At 41.0% G+C, this 24,223-nt stretch overlaps 1 protein-coding gene across 3 annotated transcripts in view; it reads left to right on the forward strand.

Annotated features, from left to right (window-relative positions):
* Positions 1-24,223, forward strand: part of LOC104955767 (ephrin type-B receptor 1-like) — a 105,903-nt gene that overhangs the window by 49,157 nt on the left and 32,523 nt on the right. For all 3 annotated transcript variants that reach the window (XM_010783158.1, XM_010783159.1, XM_010783156.1), the window contains exon 3: positions 8,904-9,585. In XM_010783158.1, the coding sequence (XP_010781460.1) occupies positions 8,904-9,585 (682 nt within the window). The remainder of the gene's footprint in view (positions 1-8,903; positions 9,586-24,223) is intronic.

Consider the following 24,223-nt stretch of genomic DNA (forward strand, 5'->3'; position numbering starts at 1 on the left):
GAAAAAACACGAGTGGGAAAGAGAGTGAGGGATGGAGGTGAACTTTGAACCTGCGAAGCTCGAGCTGAAATGGAATGAGAAGAGAAAAATGACAGTGACTCATGCTGGCTGCGCTTCAGCGGCCAGGTGAGAAGAGTGCCTTCATTACATGCACGCACACACACACACGCACGCACGCACACACGCACGCACAGACCAGACGGACAAACAGACAGACAGACAGACAGACAGACAGACAGACAGACAGACAGAAAGACAGACACATACAGCACACATGGTTAAGAATTGACCTAAACATATTACCCTTTAAAATGCTACAGAAACGGTTAAAAATTAAATTAATGTACATGCACACATAAAGGAGACATGTTTATGTTACTGGCATACCTGTATCATTTGGCTTCCTCAGTTATTTTTGTGTGATTTGGGTGTGTAGCAAAACAACTGAATTTCCTCCGAGCTTAGACACAGGCATCTCTGCTCAGCTTGAAGACAGAACAGTATGGCAATGAACCGCCTAGATCAAATTGCATCCATCGCTTTATGTCTGTGAGTTTGGGCGTTCGTGTGTATGTTGATGTGATTTTGGTAGCCCCCCCATGTCACATTTTAGCTCTGAACATTTGTTTTCTAGGTACGATTGAATTGACATTCCAAATCGTTTGGAAGGAAAACATGAGCAAGACAGCAGCATCTACATATTTAGAGGATTGCAGTAGGGGTGAAACACAAATAGAATTTTTCTTTTTTGTTTTACATTTTCTTCCTCCAATCTTTTCCACTCTCTTCAACTATTGATTTCCTTCCTGTGGATTTACTCTCCATATTTCACATGTAACAATTATCTTGGATGAATAAGGAGCCAGAGAATTTTTTTGATCGTCAGGGAATAAATAAAACAAGAAAGGGATGAAACCATGGAAGAAAGGATGGGTATATGAGTCTATCCTTAATTTGGTATGAATTTGGTGTGCGAAGGAGTGGCTGGAGGCTGGCTGACTTATGTGTGTGTGGGAGTGAGTGTGTTTTACCCCGGTACCTGCAGTTCCTGCTATTTCAGCAGTCATACAGAGCTGGCAGATATCGCACTAAATCCTTTCTTTCTTCTCCACCACCTTTATATCCACTCTCACTGTTTCCGTGACTTTTTTCCTGTTTTTCTTTACTCTAGCTTGTCTGTCTCAAAGCTCAGGCACTCTTTTTGCTCTATCTTTACCTAACTGACACCACCAAACCCCCACCACTCTCGCTCCCTCTCCATGTCTTTGTGTCTGGAGGATAGGGCTGTCATGTGTCATGCTTTGCAGGGTTTTTATACACACACACACACACACACACACACACACACACACACACACACACACACACACACACACACACACACACACACACACACACACAAACACACACACAGGCAAGGCCCCTTTGCTCCTAAAAGCCTCGATACCTTGCCATTCTCCTGTCCCCTGCTGACATGTTCTTTTGTGGTTGCTAAATGGCAACGCCTTGAGCCATAGGGGGCCACGTATCCTGCAGAGAGACAGCTTTCAATCTTTCTTCACTATTTCACCCTTTCTCTGTATTTCTTTCATTCCCTGTCCAAATTGTTAAATCATTCAATGTTAGTCATATAGCTTTTGTCCACTGTGTACCATTAAACCCTTACTCTTCAGTTCAGATTCGTGCCACTTTATCTTTGGATTTATCTCTCTTTAGCCCTTCTTTCTCCATTTTTATTAAGTTAATTTCCTTCTCTTTTCATACCTACTGGTGTGTAAGTGCACATCTCCAATTTCAACACACACACACACACACACACACACACACACACACACACACACACATACATATGCGTGTGCGTGTATGTATATACACACACACACACACATATATACACATATACATATGCGTGTGCGTGTGCGTGTATATACACACACACACACACACACACACACACACACACACACACGGTGAATCATTTAGTTGTCCTCCTTATCATCCTACACAATAGCACGGCATGGTTGCAGAGGCTATAAGGTTTTAATACAATACTCAAAGCTTTAGCCTTGTGCACAGGGTGACTCGAGGTAAGATCTGCTGAGGCACTAGCAGCTGCACTGTTTCTCTGAAGCTACCTGAGTGGGTGTTTCCAGGTGCATTGTGAGATAATAGTAAAACAACAATGGAATCTAGATCTGTTACTATAATATTAACCTTCTTTTTGGATTTAAATAACCTTGTTTAGTTTCCACAACTTGTACTGATTTACTTTGTAGGATGACTTATTCAGTACTAAGATGATTGTGTAAGAACCTGAGTTTCTTTAAACCGTTGTATACTTATTTTCACAAACCTGCCATAATTGGAAGCTGACATTTATAATACTCATTATAGTTGAACATGTTCACATTGATCCCACAATTCATGAAATGAGCAGTAGAATAAAAAGAGGATATTTCTATCTCAGATTCTTATAGCCATATTTCAAGCTGTCCTTTTTTTTTTTTGCCAAATGTTGCACCTTAATTAGAAAGGTTCCAGTACAACATTCTTATTATTATCAGCTTTTTTCAGTTTTCCCACAAACTATGCCAAGCCATCTTCTAAAAGCTCTGCCACCCACACATTTCTTAAATGTATTAACAATCAGATGCTCGCATTTTAAACCTTCTTTAGAAATAATGAGGCTAAAGTGCTTGCAGTTACATTTAAATGTCATTCTTCTTGGGCGAAAACAAAGAGCATTTGTGTTCATTTCAAACCTGCCATGTAAATAGTAGAAGCTGCAATTATAACTACTAAGACAATGTCTATGAAGGCTGTGTTCACAAGCAGCTAATTTCAAAAAAATATTTAGCCCAGCAAATCAGATGCTGCTACAAAGCAACCAACCAGTAATTGAAAATGTAAGTATTAATAATGACATTATAAAAGTTGGACGGAGGAGAGGAAAAATGAAGCTCCTGGGTGGATTGTTCACTTGAAAGGCTCAGCGTGATGCCACATTATGTTCATCTCTTAGAGAAGAGGCATCAAAGACGTGTGGGAGCATGTAATGAGACTAAATAGCAAATAATGTGTCAACACAGCAACATTTCACACGTTGTACACACACATTTGGATCAAGTTTGCTATGAAAGCCAAGTGTACCAAATAAACAAACTTGGAAAGTTTTCATTCATGCTCATCCACAACAACACAAACTTGCCCAGAACTTCAGTTCAATAAATGTATTGATCGCAGACCTGGACTGGGTTAGGGACTACATCTTCATTGTTTCTCATTGTGATGCAGACGGACAGAGTTCTATTTGGGCTCAGTCAAACTGTGTGTCTGTAATTATAGAGTGGCTGGGATCTGGCAGGACTGGGAGTGTTTCAGACATCACCATTTCCTCCCCATCCATCACATTCAGCCAGGCTGAACTAGGCCACAGATGCCCCGCAAAATAATCATTCCCATGCAGCTGGACTGACAGTGGTCCTTATTCAATAACACTGCTGATCAGAAATGATAATAGCAATCATGCCGCTGCATATTTTAGAGCTGTGGTCGGCTGTGTTTGTGTGTGACGATGAGGTGTAGCTTCCAAAATATGTGAAGTTACAATACTATGAGCATGTGTCTTGTGTCAAAGCTTGTGAGAAAATAGATACCGTTTTTGTTACCAAATCAACTTTATATGACTTGTCCATTTTTGTTTTACTTCAAGAAACTGACCCAAAAGGTGGATATGCAAATATGCTCATTTGGGATTCAAAACAGTCTCGCAAGGAAAATCTATCTGGCTTGTGATTACCGACAGTGGTGAGCTTTGCAAAATGAGAAGAGCATCTTTCAGCAGATGTATAAAGAGTTCAATCCTCATCTCAGTTTTTCATGTCCAGCTATAATCCACTGTCCTTCGGAGACCTTGGCCTTTAGAAATATGTCAATGTGAATTCCACCCACATGTGTGCCCCTGCTTTTTCTTTTCTTCTCCTATTTTATCAAAAGCAAGCTCTTTAAATGCTGATTTATTCAAGCCTAATTATACACAAATGGATTATATGAAAGCATACTTTCTATGAATAACAAATAGTTTCATTATTGAAATGTCCATCCTAAACCTGTTGTAAGAAAAGCAATCTCCTGGTTTTGTCCACCCAGGTTTTACTCCTGCGCTGATAGATGAACAGACATCTCTTTGGTAGAAAGTGCTCACAAATATTCCAGCCATTTCTCTTGGGGTTACATATGCAAACCCAAAACCCCAGCCATAATGTTGGAGGAAACACTATATAAACAATCCATGCAGACTATCCTACAGACTGTCTATTTGAAGGGAAAGCTCAAAGTTGACTGCTTTAACCAAAAAGGGCACACATTCAGTTGTAAACCTTAATAGTAGAGTGTTTGGCCATTGCTGTGTACTATGTAATACACCTGGCTTTGGATCCTGCTCTAAAACCTATTCTCAGACTGAGTAATGGGAGTTTTGATGGTCGTTCAAGAGACAGTTTCCAGGCGCTCATCTGCTATTTGCGATGCCATTTTGTAGACCTTTCTGGGCTCAGCAGCTTTAAATGTGGAAATGCTCTGAGCTGCTCCTCATCCATCTGTGTTCAGTATGTCTGAGCATGTAGCTCTAATAAATATGCTGATGGATTTAAAAAGCATTAAGTGAATGGGAATCCACTGAGAATCAGAGTGCGGACTTAAGGTTAAAGAGCAGCCCAATAGATGCTTCTATATTCAAGCCTCTGTCTCGCTTAAATTGACTGCCGTTGACTTATGAGCTTAAAGTAACCAAGTCTCTATATAGTGAAGCCTGAGCCACAACCATACCTATTGCTGCCAAATGTTTTGACTGGTTTGTATGATTGAGGCTAAAGTTACAGTACATCAGGCCAGAGGTTGTTATGTTCTTACTTTATTCCTGAATTTCATTCTGTGCCAACAATTGGCCTCTTTCCACCAAATAGTGACTGTAAAATCTGGAGCAACAGGAAATTCCAGGAACTAAACCTTGAAAAGGAAACGTGAAATGTGCATCTCTTTAAAAGACCGGGGAAAAAACAAATAATGATGATCTGCTGAATGAAAAGGTGTCTTAGTAAACAAGTTGTATCAGCGTTCAGGCTTTCATTCGACTAATCCACAATGATCAGCTGTGCAAAACACGCCCCGATAGGACATTTCCCATTTATAAAGTACAGTTCCAAGGTCAGGGACATTTGGGGCTCAGGAAGTGTGGCACAGGAACTATATTAAGACCTGTGCTACTAAAAAAGGTTTTCTAAATGAGTCTACTTTCCTGAAAAGGTTAATGTAGTGGAAATTAGTTACATGACCTTCTGTCAGGACATACCTCTTCTCCATAGCTTTTGTTATGTCATGTCAACCATGTCTGACATCTTGCAGCATGTGTGGCGCTCCTGTCCTGTTCCAAACAAGCCTGCTGTAAATGACTCATTAGTCCAGTCCATTTCTCCTATTATAGTCCACAGGTGTGACATCAATGCGCTGAAAGGTTATTCTCGGTTCTGTGATTGGGGTTCTACTTGTCCCCAACTCACTGTTGGATCCTGCGGTCCTCTGGAGCAAAACGGTGGCCATCTGAGCTGCTCTGTGTTATTTTAGCCTTTGAAGGTAATGGCAGGAGATCTATGTGATGAATGGCCTTTATGAGGGCAGAGTATCGATGGATTGATGGCAGCAAGCTGAGGCTGTGGGAAGTGGAACATCAGCCTGAATATATTACCGCCCCCTTCTCCTTGATTCCTTTCCACTCTTGTATTTTTCTTTTATCCATCACTCTGTCTCTTTCTTTCCTCTGCCCTCTCTTCTCCTGCTCAGCTGTCTGTGACTGGTCATTAACACACACATTAAGCACTCTGTGAATCCATAGCTCCTCCATCTCTTTACTATTGCCCATAAAACCGAGCAGCAGCCATAATGACACACACAACGGCCACACTTGACTATCAGGGTTGGGGAAAAAGTGCCTCCTATGTAACTGGCAAAAGCAAAGCTATTAGAGAAGAGTCAATGGGTACATTATGTTGGCATATAAATTAGTGTCAAGAGGCTCTCAATATTTGTTGAGTGTTTTCTCAGCAAAAAGTTTGCGTACAGTGAGATTTGTGATGATAAAATATAGAAACAGTGATGCAGGAATGTGTAACGTAAAACTAATAGAGAGAAAGCTGACTTTATAGAAGCACATAACAGTGATGCTTGTCACTCTCTACCTGCTGTATTCTTTTGGGTTTGCCATACTGCAATTATAAATCCTCAGCCTCTACTGCTTTATGTTTTCTGACTGCCACAAAGAGAGTATTATCTCTTATCACCTAAACTTACAGTAAGGGAGATCTACAGCAAATATAATGTGATGTGGTAGTACTAAAGAGGACTTGGGAACAAAAAGATAATCACTCCTCAGTTTCTCTCCCACATCTTGTTCACCTTGAGCCGATATGAATGATACATGCCTTGAACATACAACTGCGCTTCAGTCCATAATTCATCGACTTTATACTGTATACAAAGTGCAGGACTAACAGTGTTTATTTTAATACACAAATCCATGAAGGGGAAATGGATGCAAAGGGAAGGGACCAGGGACCAGGGAATTCCATTATCAGCAAGGTGACAGGTGATGATGCCTTCCATACTCTGGCAAGGTCAGAGAGATGTCATGGAGTAGTGCATGTGATATATTTGATTTAAATGATGTAAACGGTTTGCGGGAAAGGCATAGAAACAGAAATAGAAAACCTAGGCAGAGAGTATTGATGTGACTGCAGGGCATGTGCTGCGTATGTAGATAGTGTTTTTGCTTCTTAAATGCATGCGTAACATGCATTACAACTCTAAATCTCAGAGTAATCAAATGTTTAGAAACCTACGGAAGCAGAAATGTAATGTGCAGCCTCAAGCCCATCAGCAGTAAAAGAACAGCCAGCAAATCAATATGTGGTAAATCATCACATTATAAACAGGAGGCATTAGATCAAGACAAATCACTTTAAGCATATAAGGAAACTCAACGGCAAAGTTTAATTTGTGCACCTGTAATAGTTTTCGTTTCCTTTGACACAATGGTGACACTGAATATCTACCGATGAGGAAATAAGAAAAAAAATGCAGCCAATGAGTTTCTGGACAGATTTCAGACGGGCATTATCGCAGACGCCCCGGGCATCTCTCTGGCGTGAAATATGGTGGTCATTTGGCTAGACGAGGAGCGGTGAGGACCCCCTCCTAGACTGGAGCACACGGGTGCAGAGGAGCCTAGGGCTGGCTGTATTAATGAACAGGCAGTGCTGAAAGGGACAGGTTCCTGTAATGCTGATGAATGGTCATTATAGAGCAGAGACGAGAGAAGAGAGCAGAAGGCGAAGAGAGTAGGGGGGAGAAGAGTACAGCGAAGTGGGCACTGAGGGAGCAGCGGTGAGAAAAGGCTTTAATTTGCACCTCAGATTTCTGTAAACTCGTTTATCATGTCAGCGGTGTCACTGTTCTCCAGGTGTCTTCTCCCCCTCCCTCTTTTTGCCCAGATCAAAACATGCTTGTTTGTCTCCACATATCCTTCCTCCAAATTGTATTTATCATCCTTGTTTGTGTACAGTGTGTCTTCAAACCCCAAAACACCTAGTACATATATGAAGTGTCACATCATTTGTATGGACTCATCCAAGATTTCTGAATCTTTTCCATCATTTGGCTGGTTGTTCAGGCTGTATGTGGAGAGTTCATGTGTTCACCTCTCCATTAGGCCTGATTGAGCAGCTGGGACTTTAAAGGTCAGAAGAAGGAGGAAAGACCAGGAGATATATGCTCAGAATAAACATGGACTGACTGGAGGCCTACTTACTTCACATAGACCTCATTACCTTCTCCTGGCCCACAGCTGTTTGGATCATTGGGAGGGGGCGTATTTGGGGAAATGAGTCCGTCAGCTGAGCTTTTGCTTAGAATAGTAGTAAAAAGAATAGCCTTATATTACAAAGAGTGAAAGTGACATGAGAATACATTCTTCCCTCTGCCTCAACAAATACTCTTTAAAGTCAGTGTGGCTTTTAAGTGACTGTCGTAACGCATATGGCTCATGTTTGTTTTTTCAGTCTGCTCTAAATCTGTATGCCAAAGTATAACAGACATTCTCATCTGAAAGCGAGCTTCTAGACAAGCATCTTTTGATTTCAGTAATTTCTCTTCCAAATTCTTAGTGATACCAGCCAAATGGTAATGGCACATTTTCATCATAATGTTGTGCACTGAGTGTATACCCCAAGGGGCTTCTGGTGCTCATCCAACATACTTTCTGGGTCACACCTGCAAGAAATGGCCCGCAGTGTATTTCAGTTCCGTCCGCAGGCAAATGCCTTTCCATCATACCGGCTCTTGGCTGCCATGTACCAGCCCCCGTCTGTCTAATTATAATTCAATAGTGCATAATCTTGAATTTGTTACACACCATAGTTTATAATTCATCAGCTCTGTGCCTAGCCACGCACAGCATAGATGGCAAATAGCAGTACATCCAAAGTAATTATGAGGTTTGTGCTTATAGGGGCCGTACAAATAGAAAGGCAGTTTTGCGTATTTGGAGAACAAGTCGGCAACGTGGTATGTTTTGCTGTGGCTGCTCCTAAATAATTGTTTATAATTCAGGAAAGAAGGATATTTGTGTATTCTCAATGGTTCAATAAGCCCCAGAGCACAACAGGCTGAGTCCTTACTGTTAATCCAGGAAGTATAGACTCAAATGTGTTGCCTTAGGAAGATCATTGATGTGTGTACCAATGCTCTCAGTCAACATGAGCTCACTCGATTAAAACATTTGCAACCCATTCTTTTCACCGATGATTACTAATCAACCATTTGTACTCTTCTCTTTCCTTCTCTCTCTGTAGTGGGAGGAAGTGAGTGGCTACGATGAAAACCTCAACACAATCAGGACCTACCAGGTGTGTAATGTCTTCGAGCCTAGTCAAAATAACTGGCTCCTCACCACCTTTATTGATCGTCGTGGAGCACAACGCATCTATGTGGAGATTCGATTCACCGTGCGTGACTGCAGCTCCATCCCAAACGTCCCCGGCTCATGCAAGGAGACTTTTAATCTCTATTACTATGAATCTGATGCTGTCATTGCCACAAAAGGCACCGCCTTCTGGATGGAGGCCCCTTACCTCAAGGTAGACACCATTGCTGCAGATGAAAGCTTCTCGCAGGTGGACTTTGGCGGACGCCTGATGAAGGTCAACACAGAAGTGCGGAGCTTTGGCCCATTGTCTAAAAATGGCTTCTACCTGGCGTTTCAGGACTATGGCGCTTGCATGTCTCTGCTGTCAGTCAGAGTGTTTTATAAGAAGTGCCCAAGTGTGGTCCAGAACTTTGCAATCTTTCCAGAGACCATGACAGGGGCTGAGAGCACCTCTCTGGTAATTGCAAGAGGAATCTGCATTCCCAACTCAGAGGAAGTAGATGTCCCGATAAAGCTGTACTGCAATGGAGACGGCGAGTGGATGGTTCCTATCGGTAGCTGCACATGCAAGGCAGGGTTTGAACCTGACAACGGCAACGTCTGTCGAGGTAAGTCTCGAGATACATTTGTCATTTACATCCTATGGTTGCTTTTCAAACTGACTTTGATAGCTGCATGCCCCCTACTCATAAATGATTTTCTTTTCATCATTCACTCTCTCTTAAAATGATCGACTACTCATAACAACGACAAATAAGACAGGTGACAGGAATTTGAGCTATTTTAGGCTTTCATATCACACAGCTTTAGCATACCTTGCATCACAGCTGTTTGTATCATTGGAAAAGCTGAATTGATTGTGTTTTATGTGTTTTGCTGAGCAAGATGTGCCGCGCTTCTTCTTTGATCACATCCACCTCTGGCAGACTAGAAAGGCACATTAGCATTGATTTTTAATCTGTAGCGAATGCCAGCCTTCTGTGCAGCCTACTTTACAGATGGCAGGAGGTTTGGTTTTGCCTCAGTAGGATATGCCGAAGACTGAGTTCTGAGGAATAGAAAATGGTACACACATAAAGAGGAAGTTCATCTGGGCTTCGCTTAAAGCCGTCACTCGCTCTCTCTTTCTGTCTGTCCTCTAATGCACCTTTACTCTCTGCAACCTGGTATTCTCGCACACTCACACACACCAATACAAAGAGACAATTTGCTCAAGGTGTCTGATGATAATATGAGTGGCTTGGGGCTCTCAGTGTGACGCAGTATTGGTCGGCCCGCCTCTGGAGGTTAGCTGGAGAGTGTGTGGAGCCCAGATAAGATTGATTGGCGCACATCTGCTCTGATCAATAAAACAGATATGAGAGTGACACATATCTACAAAGCACACTGTGTGTGACTGTGTTAACTGTATCCTTCTCGCATTGCTCTATGTCCTGTGCAAAACACTCCCACACACTACTACACACACACACACACACACACACACACACACACACACACACACACACACACACACACACACACACACACAGACCTTGACTAAGATAGAAGGACATTCAAGTGAAAATGATAGATACCTTTAGTTAGCTCATTACTGGCAGTCATCATTTCACATCTAACTTTGCCATCACATCTCAATACAACTGTGTTTTACTTTGTTCACAGGTCATTTAATTTTATATTACTTTGTTTCTCCTACAATGTTTATATGTTGCCGCACTGCAAGGTACATTAATTTACATATTTGAATAGCAAATGTGTAGTCTCTAGCCCACACCTTAGGAAAAAAGTATTTTGCTTCATTATGTGCAGTCAAATATTTTACCAATAGCAGACTTCTTTTACCTGCTGTGAATCATTTGTTCCAACTGTTTGGTATCATTTCAGCATCATAGTGTTTTAGAGACATTTTCAAGCTGAAGTTTTAAACTGATGAACAAAAATTCAGCAGAGTATGAGCACTGAACTTAAAGAAGCAGTGTGTTATCTGAAGTAATATATGTTCCACTATAAAATATAACTGCATTGGGTAATTTTATTTATATTCTTATTAAATGTACTTTTATCTAATAATACCAACATGATGAAAGATGACGCAATTACATAAACGTTGGATTGACTAGCTCCATTTAGACCAGTTTTTACTTATATATACCAGTATGTTGGTTGAACATGTGAGGCAAATGTAGAAACAGGAATATTATATATCAAATGAGCAAAGTAACCTTGCCTGTCCTCAAGCAAACACACCTTGAGGCTAAAATGAATGAATATGTGTTGCCCTTCAAGCTTATTTGATGCTCATCCAGGTATCTTATGTGTCTACTCGTTTTCCATAGAATTTCCTTTTTTTCTACCATTATTTCCCTCAACCTTCTTACAGAACAGTAATTAGAGCCTAACGAAATCCCTGAGTGTTGCTAGAAGGCTTGTTGTGGCTTGTGTTAGTGGGGGGCATTGGCACTGTAAACAACACAAACACACATTGGTAAGTACACATACAGTTTGCAAACTGCACTACATAAACTCTTTGAACAGACGAAAGCATGTATATATCCACTAATACCCACAATCCCCCTGATTTCCTTCTCTGAGTTCCCACAGTAAGTACACTTCCTGCTGTGTTAAGTTTGACATGTCTCACTCAGACTGAAATGTAGCATTGTGGGAGGTGCAAAAAAGGAACGCAATGAGAGCAATAGGGTAAGGAAATTTGGAGGGAACATTTTATTTAGATTTATTTATTTGTTTTTTATTTATTTATTTTTTGTTGAGTTCAAGCTACATCAAGAAACCACAAACCCTTTATTTAAGCATCAGGACATACACAATATAGAAAAAGAGTTAGACAGAATAACAGAAACAGATGATGTTGCTGTTTTTATCTCTCATAACCAGCTTACTCTCTGGAGACTCATATGGAAGCTGTTCTCCTCTCATCTCCACCGAGAGGTCCCTCCAATAAAAGCAATCCAAACCTTTTATTTTCCACAAAGACTCTTTTCATGGGTTTGTAATCCATTATTTAAACAGGGAAATCTAACCTTAAAGTGCTTGTGGAAGCTGAGTACGATGGGCAACCAATCAATCGGGGGTTGGTGCAATAACATGGCCTCAGCATTGGGTCTGAAGTAATTGCCCATTATAGATGAAGTAACAGTACAAGAACAAATAGAATATGAGAGCACACTGACATCATTTCACTCATTGAGAGCAACATGAGAAGGAAAGGTATTACAGGGAAAGGAAAGGCATCGTGAAGCACATAGGGAAATCAAAACGTGAAAACAAATAGTTTGTTTTGACAAATGCAATACGCTGGTACTGTTTTACAATATTGTTGGAATATATTATAGGTAAAAGTGTGCATACATGTTTTCCTTCTCAACACCTCTTTTGTTGGATATGTGAACATTTTCCGTTTGATGTATTTTCTTTATGCTGGGTGAGAGCTGATACAGCTGCTGTGTCAGTCAGTCACTTTTTAGATGACAAATACAAAAAAGTAAGTCATTTGTTACGACAGAGAAATGTAACCTAATTGCAGTTGTGTGTGCTTGTGTGTGTTTGTTTGTACTGTGTCAGTGTGTGTGTACGACTCCCTGTACCTGATTGCGCTTTCTCTAATCTATATGTTTTAATTAGTGACAGGTAGTGTGGCGTGTGTGTGCGGCCTCCTGTCAGCTGGGCAGAGAGACCATGTCGAGTTGTTGTGCTCTGTAACGATGATGCCAGCATGTCATCCTCATTACCTGCTCCCCAGCTCCCACAAGCCATTTGAGTATCTCTCTCTCTCTCTCTCTCTCTCTCTCTCTCTCTCTCTCTTTCTCTTTCTCTCTCGCTCTCTCTTTTTCTCCCTCTCTCCCCCCTTGGCTATGTAAGCAATCTGCTAAATATTTTATTACCTCCCTGTTAAATTGAGCGGAGACAATACAAATAGCACCCCACTACCTCTACCAACGCAAAGCTTTTCCTGGGTGTGTGTCCTGCTCAACTTAAGTGTCTAAGAAACACTGATTTGGTAGATTTACTGAACCCTCTCATGACCATTTTTGCGGTATCAAGCTGTGTGATTTATAGAATCACCTTTATTAGGTTTGCTTCACATCCATCTTTGCATGTGTTTTTTCACAATATCATATCATCATTGATCATTTTAATGTTCCTCGTATTATCAAATATGAAGTGATGAAAACTCCCTGGTAAACTAATTATTCTGACTTTGGTCTGCCTGTTCATAATTTTGCTGTTTTTCTTTGCTGATGAATGCCGCCGGCCTGTAGTCCATAAAGCTGGCAGTCTTATGCTATGCTGGAACTGGAAACTGTGATAAGGGCAGAGGAGTAAAAGCTTTAACATTGAGGGAACATTGTTTTAGTTATTGATTTTTTGCAAAGATTGGATTGAAGTGAAATACGATAATTAGAAACTTAATGACAAATATTATAATCCGAAATACTTTCTGTTTACTTAACCATGAAACTCATGGAATCTAATGCACTATCCATGATGATGTATTGATTTCTCACCAGAGCAGTCCCATATTCCTAGTATGAATCTTCTCATATTTTCTCTCACCGTTAGGCTTCGGCGGGCTTTTGACACTGGCACATTAATATTACAAATATTCAAATAACTTTATTTAACATTCAGCAGGCTGACAGTGGCAGCAGGAGATTCACAGCCCATTGAGCAAGTGCGCTTCCCTGGGCTAAGTGCCGATTCATCATGGCTGCCTTACTCCTGTCTAATGGCTGCCATCATGGGGCGTGAGCACACACACGCACATAAACACACATATCTGGCTCAGAATAAGTGCTAGTTCTTTCGCCTGACCATTTAAAAATTGTAAAATGTAGTGAGTGACATTATCATATTATCAACCCTAGCCTGAATAGTGAATAACACTATTTTAAAATGTTATCCAAAAGCCATGGTGAATTTATTTAAAATCAAGCTTTAGAATATTTGGTTCCACAGAGGATTTCATTACTCCTTGTCTTATCTGAGTGTAAAAGATCTGGCAGATAGTACCCACACAGGTCCGGTAAGCTATTAGAGCCAATTCCAGCCCATTTGGCCTTGTCTACTTCCGTTCCACAGGGTTTACTTTATTTGCAGAGAAGCATCCATGTGTACTCAGCAGCACACACTGAGTCACCTTGAAGCACAATTAAGTAAGTGTCCGACTCTTCCTGTGCCTATTAGTCGTATGGCAGTGAGGATCACTGTGATGAAGACGGGGGGAAAAAAGTAGTGGGGCGGAACAGAAGAAGAAAAGCTGTAAGAAAGGGCATAGACTGAAATACTTCTTGTTTCCATAGCTCTCAATGGGCTGAATGGGGGAATGGCAGAGCGCAGTGGTGAAAGAGGGTGACCCAAACAAAGACTCTTTGAATCTAAGGCCCAAATAGAATGTTTGTTATGACCCCAAACACAGATGCGCTGCTCTCACTGCAGACTGAGTCAGTCCCTAATAACGCAAGGGGAATCCAGAGATTGTGTTCACACATAATGGAAATACCCACCACACACAGAGCTGTTCTTATCTCCTATGGAGGGACACACACTTTGAGTCCTATTCTTTTTCAGTATCTCTGTCTTTTCTATCAGCCACTGCTTTTTTCTCTAACTTCCAGTCTCTCACAGGCCAGGTTTTTTGAGCGCTGGCCTTTTTTTCTAAGCATTGTATTGTCATCTCTCACTTGGTCTTTCCCCTAGCTGCTACACAGGAAGGTTTTCAAGAAGCTCCAATTCAACCCAACATCTTTTCCAATCTGCTTTGCCAAATCCTCTTCAGTTGGTCTTTTCTACCTCTCAGTCTCAGCGCTGTTTTCAGTCTGCACATGTCTATGCCTCTCCCCCATTCGGTGATGGACACAAGGTCCTGAGGCCAGTGAGGGACACAGGGACAGAGGGAGACAAAGGACCCCTAACATTCAGCAGATGGCTGGTGCTCTGCTTAATTTGCCCATGTCACCCTCACTGGCCAAACACAAAAGGTCAGCACTACAAGGGGCTCCACTTCACCCCCTCATCCCAACCGTGACCCCAATCAATCAAATCTGTCAGCATATGCTTTTAAGTAACGATTGCAAGTTTAAGAATCATCAATAATGATGTGGAAAAGTGTACGTTTCTATCTCTGTGTTGCTGCAAAAGTTAAATGTCAAGACAAACATCAAGGCAAACGTCAAGCTCAGAGCAAAAAAAGCAATAAGACTGTCGTCATTTTAGAACTTTTTTGCCTCCTGAACCAGCCTCTTTTTTCCTCTCCTCTTCCCTCTCTGGAGTGTGCTCCGGCAAGCAGTAATGAGGAGACCTGGTGTGCCTCTCCACAGAGCCCCCCTTGGTTTCGAAAGTACTAACACCCCCCCTCTCGTCTCTCCCTAATTTGTTGATTTCCTCTCTGCCTCATCACTGTCCATCAATATTCACTGTTCGGCTAATAACACAGCCTGGCCTGTTTGGTTTGACAGCAGAGGGACACATTTCACTTCTAGAAAATGTCTCATCCCTTCCTGGAGGTTATCAGCAGCAGAGTGATGGATGTGGATTTGTAAAAGTTATGTTGGGGAACTTGTGGACTGGCGATCTTATTGGAATTGAATGGCAATTATAGTAGGGCCAATATACCTTTGTTCATTCAATATGTAAGGACTACTAAAGTCGACAAAGCAACCAAGAAAAAGGTGGTGGTTTTCTATTACAGGAGTAAAATGAAAGGTCAGTTACCCAAATGTACAAAGAACATAGGCTACATATAAGTCATTTCTAGAAATGCATGATTTTAACATATCAATCCTTGTAATGTCTTCAAATGAAAAACTGTCCACAGAAACTTCAAAGTTAAGACTATTGGAAAAACTTGATAATAAATGGTCCTGTTGGGTTTTTACATTTGCATGTTTAATGATGTAAGCACCATACTATTGGGGTTAAAGCAGACATTTGAAACGGATACATTATTTAAGAGTCTTGGCCAATAAAACCAAGACTATCTGTTAAATATGTTTTGTTCAAAATTGACTGAATTTGTTTTATTACAGACATTTTTCTTGAGTTTGAAAGGTTGCTAGCATCTGCTTTCAATGGTCTGTGAGGTTGTAAAGTTATTGCAGATGGACTGATCGAACCTCAGCGTGCAGTCAGTATGGTGTGATTGGGTTTTTCCAATAAGCCAATCCTGTAAGCCAAAAGTGCATTTCTTCCATGCTTTCTGTTGATTCTGTCAATCCGCTTGGGTGCTCGAAATCAATTCAAAGCTCAAAATCTCAGGAGTTTGGGTCAAAGCTTGTAAGATATTTGTTCTCTTTTGTGGGAGGCTTTCACACATGAACAAATATATATACACACACACACACACACTTTCCATCACCCCGAGATGAACTTTGCGTGTCCAATTTCATAACCTAATCATGTTTGCCATAATTGCCCGGCACTTGAAGCAAACAGCATTACAGTTCCAGTCTAAGAGCTCCCTTAGCATCCCTTATTAGACATACGTAAAGAATTATGTATGTGTAATCCTTTTATGACACTATGCATTATCCTAAAGCAACTCGGCTCCCTATAACTGGGCAGGTCAAATCAAACACAACCTCAAGACATTCACAATATGCAATTAGACAACTCCCATAATCCGCATTGCACTATGTCATTGTGCACATTTAATTGAAAGTTCTCGTTGACAGTAAACACAGTCTGTACTTTCCGGGCTCAGGGCATGTGGTTCTTCAGAAACTACAGCAAACATCTCTTTTCAAACTGACAGACAGAAAGATCATATGAAGCTTAATCTTGCAGACCCATCTCTGTGACAAATTATTGATCTTGGCTTAGTTGTCCCTCCTCATGCCAAGGACCTCCTGCTATGGCTGCCTTCAGAAACGCCCACTGGAGAAGACAATGTGTGGATATTGCATTTTGAAAGCAAGATAGGGGAGAGGAGGAGTGTGTATCTATCTATAGTGCCAGTGTGTGTGTGTTGTAGGGGCAGTGTGAAAAAAGACGAAGAGAAAGAGAGCGACTTAGTAATCCTCTCTTTGAGCACTTTGTGCTTTGTGCTCCATTTATTTACCAAGTTCCCACACTGGCTGGGGGGGCTTCAGCTTTTATCCAAGACCGGAATTAGCATGGCAAGACTTGTAGTTGGTTAGATCTGTGTGGATCCTCATATGTGTGTGTCCCTGTTTATTGCGTGTGTGTGTGTGTAGTTTAGATGAGGTGAGAGCTTAGCTTATCCACATCGGCTGGGGCAACCCCGACTTTTAATGAAATCTTCAAAGTGAGTGTGGTTTTATAGACTTTAATGAAACCAGCAAACCTCTCAGTCAGTCTCTTTTTTGGCTGCATTTGGTCATGAAAACCAATCGTACTTTTATGGTGGGCTGAGTCAACAGGTGGACTGCTGCCAACCTGTTGCAGTATACGTTATCTGTTGTTAGGAGGTTGGATTGACTGCATTTATTTTGCACCTTATTATACAGAACTTTAGCAAGGCTTCATCATTTTGCTAAACCTAAAGATGTACGATGAGTCTTGTAAGTAAAGAAAATATCAAAACATGATACTGTACTGATACAATTCCGGAATGTCAATTATCACTATCTTAATCAGCAGAAAACACTTCATGTTTTGCACATGGCTGTATTCAATGATGTGAAACATGATTAAGGTTGATAGCATTTATATTTGGTATAACATTTATTTGAGTTGTTTTCTGCCCTCTGAGAAGCCTTAAAATTGCAAAGTCAGCAGATATGGATGAGTACCGACAATCGAAATTAGGCTTCTTCGGGACTGTGCAATCAATCTATGGACTATTCAACCACGCTTTTACTTGTGCCATCACTGGTGCAGTGTCTTATGTATTCATAGAGTTTCTCTTGTTCTTTAAAAGCAATTTTTTTCTGTTTCCACTCAAGATATATAATCTGCCCTTTGTTTCCGTCTATGTTCTTTTCCTCCTGGGCCTTGATTATACTGCTCTTTCAAAAACATTAAATATTGTCCTATTGTACATCTTGATTATGTACCCAGCCAAAAACATTTACCCACTTCAAGACTCATCTGTATCTGGCAAATAACAAGGGAGATGTTTTCCAAAAGTAACAACCTTATTATAGATAATTGAATGCACTGAGAGATACCTTTATAACTAACCTTTCAACATTGTTTCATAAAATCTATGCACATCGCTTACAAATACAAAATGTTCTCTCTTATAGATCAGATATGTAATCTAAGTGCTGGGGCAGCAGTACTGTAGTGCTAGCTCAGACTGCACAGTGGCATGCTTCTCAAAGAGAATAATATCTGATTAGTTCGAGTCCGAATACAGGCAGAAGCTGACAAACAAATGGATTTGCTGTGTCTAGAATGTTCTCTGGGGGAACTGGATGGGCTGAGATACAGAGACGCTGCCTTTGTGTTGGAGCCAGCGCGAACATAATAAGACCCTTTGGGGAATGAACCAAACACAGAGTGATAGGGACACAAAGGCACACATGCTCATACACTCAGTCAATTTCACAATCTCGCTGCCTCTCTCTCCTTGTGTCTTTTTCTACAGCAATATTTCTCTCTTACTTCCTTATAAACTGACCTTTATCTTACTGGTTACCCTGGCAATATAGCCAGTTTTTGGTCATTTTGTCTTTTGACTTTGAAGGTCTGTGGAGTTTCTTGACTCTTGCTAAGTTTATTGTGTCAGCAAAGTGTCATGCCGTGCACAAACAGGAATCACAGCAGCCTTTTTATAAGGATTGTATTGTCTGTGTATGTGTGTACATGCATATCCGTGTGTGTGTGTCGAGGCTTGTCTGTGTGTGCTTCACAACCATCAAGGCATGAATGGGCCCGCAAATCCTATTCCCTCCTATCTTTGTTTTCCTTCTCTACTTCATCTTCACTGCCTCTTTAATTCCCTCTCTACCACTGTCCTCCTTCTCTGGCGCACTGCTAGGAGAGCAGTCTTAGAGGGTCTGCCACAATAGGGGTATTAACCAAATGTATATTAAGTTTGCCTGACTCGCGCAGTCAATGTGATGCTTTTACACCTCTAATGCCATGTGAATAGGGCTGCTGCTCCCTGAGAAACGCCTCTGTGAGCTCTCGGAGTGAGGGGCCTTTTCACTGGCTCTTGTGACCCTGGTCCACGTCGCCTGTGCCGGCCCCATCTCAGAGCACAAAGTTCTTCATTTTCATAAGCGCTTAATCTGGATTGGAAGCCTCTCCATTGTGGAAATGATTTGAGAGGGGGACTTTGGCCAGACAAAAGGGCTCGCCTTTTCTGAGGCTGAGGCCTCCTTAGCCCTGTTCCTCCCTTCCCATTCAGCCATACAGAGCCCCCAGCAGGGGCAGCTAATTGTTGTGTGGTGAGCGAGAGTGATGGGGTGTTGATTGTATGTCCAGCTTAACACTGCCCCCAGTGGAATACTAATATGACAGAGAGGAGGATGGATGCAGAGTTGAGAGACAGGTACAGTATAAAGAGCTACTTTGTGAAAGAAAAGAAAACTGGCTGTTGATTTATCATTTGATCCAGGTCAGAGCAGATCCCGTGATGCCGTCTGATAGTACATTTTATTTCGATTCCTCTAGGTTACAGCGCAAAAGACTTTGGAGCTGGAATGTGTAACAAACTCAGAGTGAAGCTTTGAAGTGTAATGCTGTTGCCCTGGGCTACTTAGCTCCAGGGTCAAATGAGATTACACCCTTGATCTGTGTTAGTGCCTCCTGATCTGTAGGATTTTAACGTGTGTGTGTGTGTGTGTGTGTGTGTGTGTGTGTGTGTGTGTGTGTGTGTGTGTGTGTGTGTGTGTGTGTGTGTGTGTGTGTGTGTGTGTGTGTGTGTGTGTGTGTGTATTGTATGTGAGTGAGTGAGTGTGTTTGCACATTTCTTCATGTGTGTATATGGATAGTATGATTTATTTTCAAGCCATCTCTAGTAAAGTGAGAATGGCATTTAATCTAGCCCCTCTGAGACGGAGCCAAGGAAGAAAAAAATCACTCCTAATCCAATATGTCCTGCTGGGGGAAGGTGTTTTTTCAAAGGTGTATGTATGTGTGTGTTAAGTTAGCTTGTGCATTTGTGTGCAACCAAGGGTTTCCTTCTTACCAGGTGTAAGAAGTGTACACCCCGTTTTTGAATGCTTGTGCATGCAGAGTTTAAAAGGGCCCTTGCATAATATTAGCATCTATAATGTGACTACACAAATGCCGGAATGAATGTTGACATGTTAGAACACACATGGCATCTACAGAGACGTGTCAGACTTGTCTTTTCTCCGCTTTGCGTGGCTATGTGTGTATTCATGCATATTTTATGTCATTGCATATTATATTTGACCCTGTTTATGCAGTTTTGCCATGTGTATACATCTCTGAGTGTATCTGTTTGTGAAAGGTGTTTAGATTTACACTACAGGGTTGAGATGCATACTGCATGTCACTGTGTATTTTTGTTTTATATAAGTTCAGTTTTTGCTGAATGTGAACACGTCAGACCATAAATGTACCTGCATGGGTGCTCATCTACAGTTTATGTTTATGTTTATTAAGGATCCCCATTAGCTTTTGCTCTTGACAAAAGCTACTCTTCCTGGGGTCCGACACTTAAAACAATACTAAAATAATATAACAGTAACACAACAATAATACAACAGTAACACTGCTTCAGTACATGAAGCATTCAACATGTGTCTTAGAAACAGCTGTATTTATAGGAATTGTGCATTATGTGTAAATATGATGTGAGGTTCTAGTTTCGCAAAGATCTGCAACGAGTAAGAAGAAAACACACTCAGTCCCAGCTTGAACCTGTTTTGTGTGCCCTAATGTGCGTACAATTGGAAAACCACACACACACAAACACAATCTTTTGCTACTGTACCTTATTAGAGCTTACCCTCATGTAAATGGCTTTCTGCCATGTATACAGTTAATCCACTTTCCCAGTTGGTCATATTGTGTTTTTCCCTTAATTCTCTTCTGTACATGGTGTTTGTGTCTTTCACAAAGTCCACAATGTCACCACGACCTTTATGAGGATGGGTCACACTCACTTTTAAGTTATGGACAAACACACACTAAATGTACTGTATAATTATTTTCCCAATCTTTTTTTGCAATTTTAGCGGATTTCTATTAAGTCCCTTCACTGACAGGCCTGACCATTTTCTCTTTAAAGTTTAAACCAGCGTTCATCTTGCTTAGCCTGACATCAAAAGCATTCGATCATGTCATATTTGACAGTACCTACAATGTTGTCCATGTTTCCTTTAGGATTTTTAGTATACAAAAACAGCATGAGTTATGTGACAAAGTGGCCTGTCAATCTGATTTTTTTTGTCCTCAGTTTTAAGTGCTGGATGTTCTAGATTGATTTATACGATCATACATTTATATAATTTATAGGGCTATAATTATCACAAACTATCAGTATAAACCAGCATGGAAATGTACGCTGCTAGACTGCTGTCATGCACTGTCCATCATTCACTCCAAATGAATGACTTCTGGTCTCCATAATCTGACAACGCGTGAAGATGTTCATGCGGAAAAAAGGAGATCCCAGATGGTCGCAGCCCTTCAGGCACACACACAAACACACATACAATAACACATATGTTTGCCAGTTTCATAGCTCGGGGCATATTGACTAAGACTGCCTGATAAAGGTCAGTCCTGTCCTGATTTGGACAGGTGGGGTGGGTGCTGCAGTTCACCTTCACACACACCGTTTCTGTGTGATGGAGCGTGTCTGTTTGTCGGGAGGGGAAACGGCTTTCTGATAAGGTTGTGTGGAGGTCATGCAGATGTAAATATGACATGAATATAGATGTGCTGTGGGCCTGGTTACCTTTCAGGAGGATTTCAGGGCTGCAGGTGCATTGCGTGATGGAGAATTGGGTCAACCTCTGCTTATTCACGCTATGCAAAAACAATTTCAATGAAGACATGCACTTGTCTTTGTACAGTATTCAAAATACATTCTCATACACGTCATTCATCCATTGAGCTTTTCTGTTCATGCCTGGGCCTGATGTCAACATAATTGTTGATTTTCTTTTCTTTTTATAAACACACCCATCCTGAACCATGAATGGAGCTGTCTAGGACGTTGGGCAGGGCAGATACATAATTCCTCTTTTATCCAACCTTTATATTTCCTGTTGCCTATTATCAGCTTTAGAAATAAAAGCTTGGCCGTCATAGTATGCAATGAGAAATGGCTGCTTTGTACAACACGCATATTGTGGTACTCTGCCACCAACAATTTAACTGGCAAGATGTTGTCCTGAGTACTTTCTCACATTGTTTTTGCTTTCACTTTCCCACTTCTCTTTTACTCCCTTTCTCACTCTCTATTTCCCTGATCCTGGTCAATTTCCCTCTCCCACGCTTCACACATAATTTGTGTCTTCTCTTTTGATGCAGGCCTTTTTATCATTATTTCCCATTAGTCATAATAGCAGAAGGGGCGATGAACAGCGGATATGCCAGTACAGCTGGAGGCACATATAGGCTTGTGAATGCTTTAATTGTATTGATGTATCTGTTGTTGTGATAGTTGATGTGCGGTGCTGCTCACCATGACCTCTCCATCTCTTTAATGCTCACGCCGCCCATCGCCTTTTATGTTCTCCAACCTCACCTATCCACCTCTCGTTCTTCTATCAGAGATGCAGTCTACAGCCCGATAGGCGGTGAACTCTCATGTTTTTTTTCCTCTTTCCTCTTTCTAGCCATCCACCATCCAATCCACTCTACTTCTGACCTCTGGCCTTATTCTTCTATGTCTGTCTGTGAAAATGTCAGCATCTGAATGTGCAATCGTTTACGAGTGTTATAGGTCGGAGACATTTCACCACACTTCCAGGTGGTGAAGGTGTTTGGGATGGAAGGGCCTCCAGTGGTTACACTCTTTTAGATCGCCTGAGGGAAGAGTAGACCATGTTAACCTGAGTAATTCTGCCATGGGTGCTCGTCTTTGCCAGAATATTTTGGTGTGAACATTGTGTTATGCACGCTCAATTAGGAATCAAATTAGGAAATGGTAAACAGTAAAGGGACCTTTGTTTTTCCAGTTGTTCAAATGTGCATAATTACTCATCCACGTTCAAAGGCCTCTACACTCATTAGCGGGGCCTCAACCCTGAGCCAAGGGGCCGGGTATTTTAGGATTCATGGATATTTGAAAGCTATTGCTAAGCCTTGCTGGAACAATTCTCAAAGCATTTTAAACATTAAATAGGCTGGTAAGGGTTAGTGTTTTTGAAATTTCTTCTAGACTTGGACGGGGGTTAACCAGCCTCCAATTTAATGTTTAATCTCTTGTTTTAATCTAAATGTAAATGTGCACATTTAGATCAAATACATAAAAATCGGTTTTACAGTAATAAAATAAAAATAAAAATAAATTCATAGTGGGATTAGATAATGTTGCATTAAAGCAGGACGATGGAATGAATAATACTGTTAAACTTTCTCTCTAAAATAACACAATGTCTTCAAGGCATTTATTTTGCTAATGTTTCCATAAAAGAAATTAGATAATTGTGCTTATGACAATTGATTTAGAAAACGCAACCATTCCAACACTTAATGGTATTTTCCAATTGTTATCTATACTGAAACTGGTGCACCTAAACTTTTATCACAGACTCAGTAATAACAACCCAGGCTTCATACTTAGCTTTTTCATGCTTTGGGGACATTTTGCCGACAGATTTATGGGTATCACAAGGGTGATTGTTTCTTTGAACAGAGCTGCTGTCTCTCTACAGAGTTATTTCAAGGGCAAAATAGGACAAAGAAAAACAAATACATGTGCATTTTTCTTTTCCTTTTTTTAACCTCTTATAGTTAAAAGGAAAGATTGGAGCTGTCAAAATCAATCCACATGGCTCGGCCTATAGAGATATACAGTGGGGCAAAAAAGTATTTAGTCAGCCACCAATTGTGCAAGTTCTCCCACTTAAAAAGATGAGAGAGGCCTGTAATTTTCATCCTAGGTATACCTCAACTATGAGAGACAAAATGAGAAAAAAAAATCCAGAAAATCACATTGTCTGATTTTTAAAGAATTTATTTGCAAATTATGCTGTAAAATAAGTATTTGGTCACCTACAAACAAATCTGGCTCTCACAGACCTGTAACTTCTTCTTTAAGAGCCTCCTCTTCCTCCACTTGTTAACTGTATTAACGGTGAATCATTTAGTTGTCCTCCTTATCATCCT

This window comes from Notothenia coriiceps, unplaced genomic scaffold (genome assembly GCF_000735185.1).
Source record: "Notothenia coriiceps isolate Sejong01 unplaced genomic scaffold, NC01 NC01_scaffold00024821, whole genome shotgun sequence".
Lineage (NCBI taxonomy): Eukaryota > Metazoa > Chordata > Actinopteri > Perciformes > Nototheniidae > Notothenia > Notothenia coriiceps.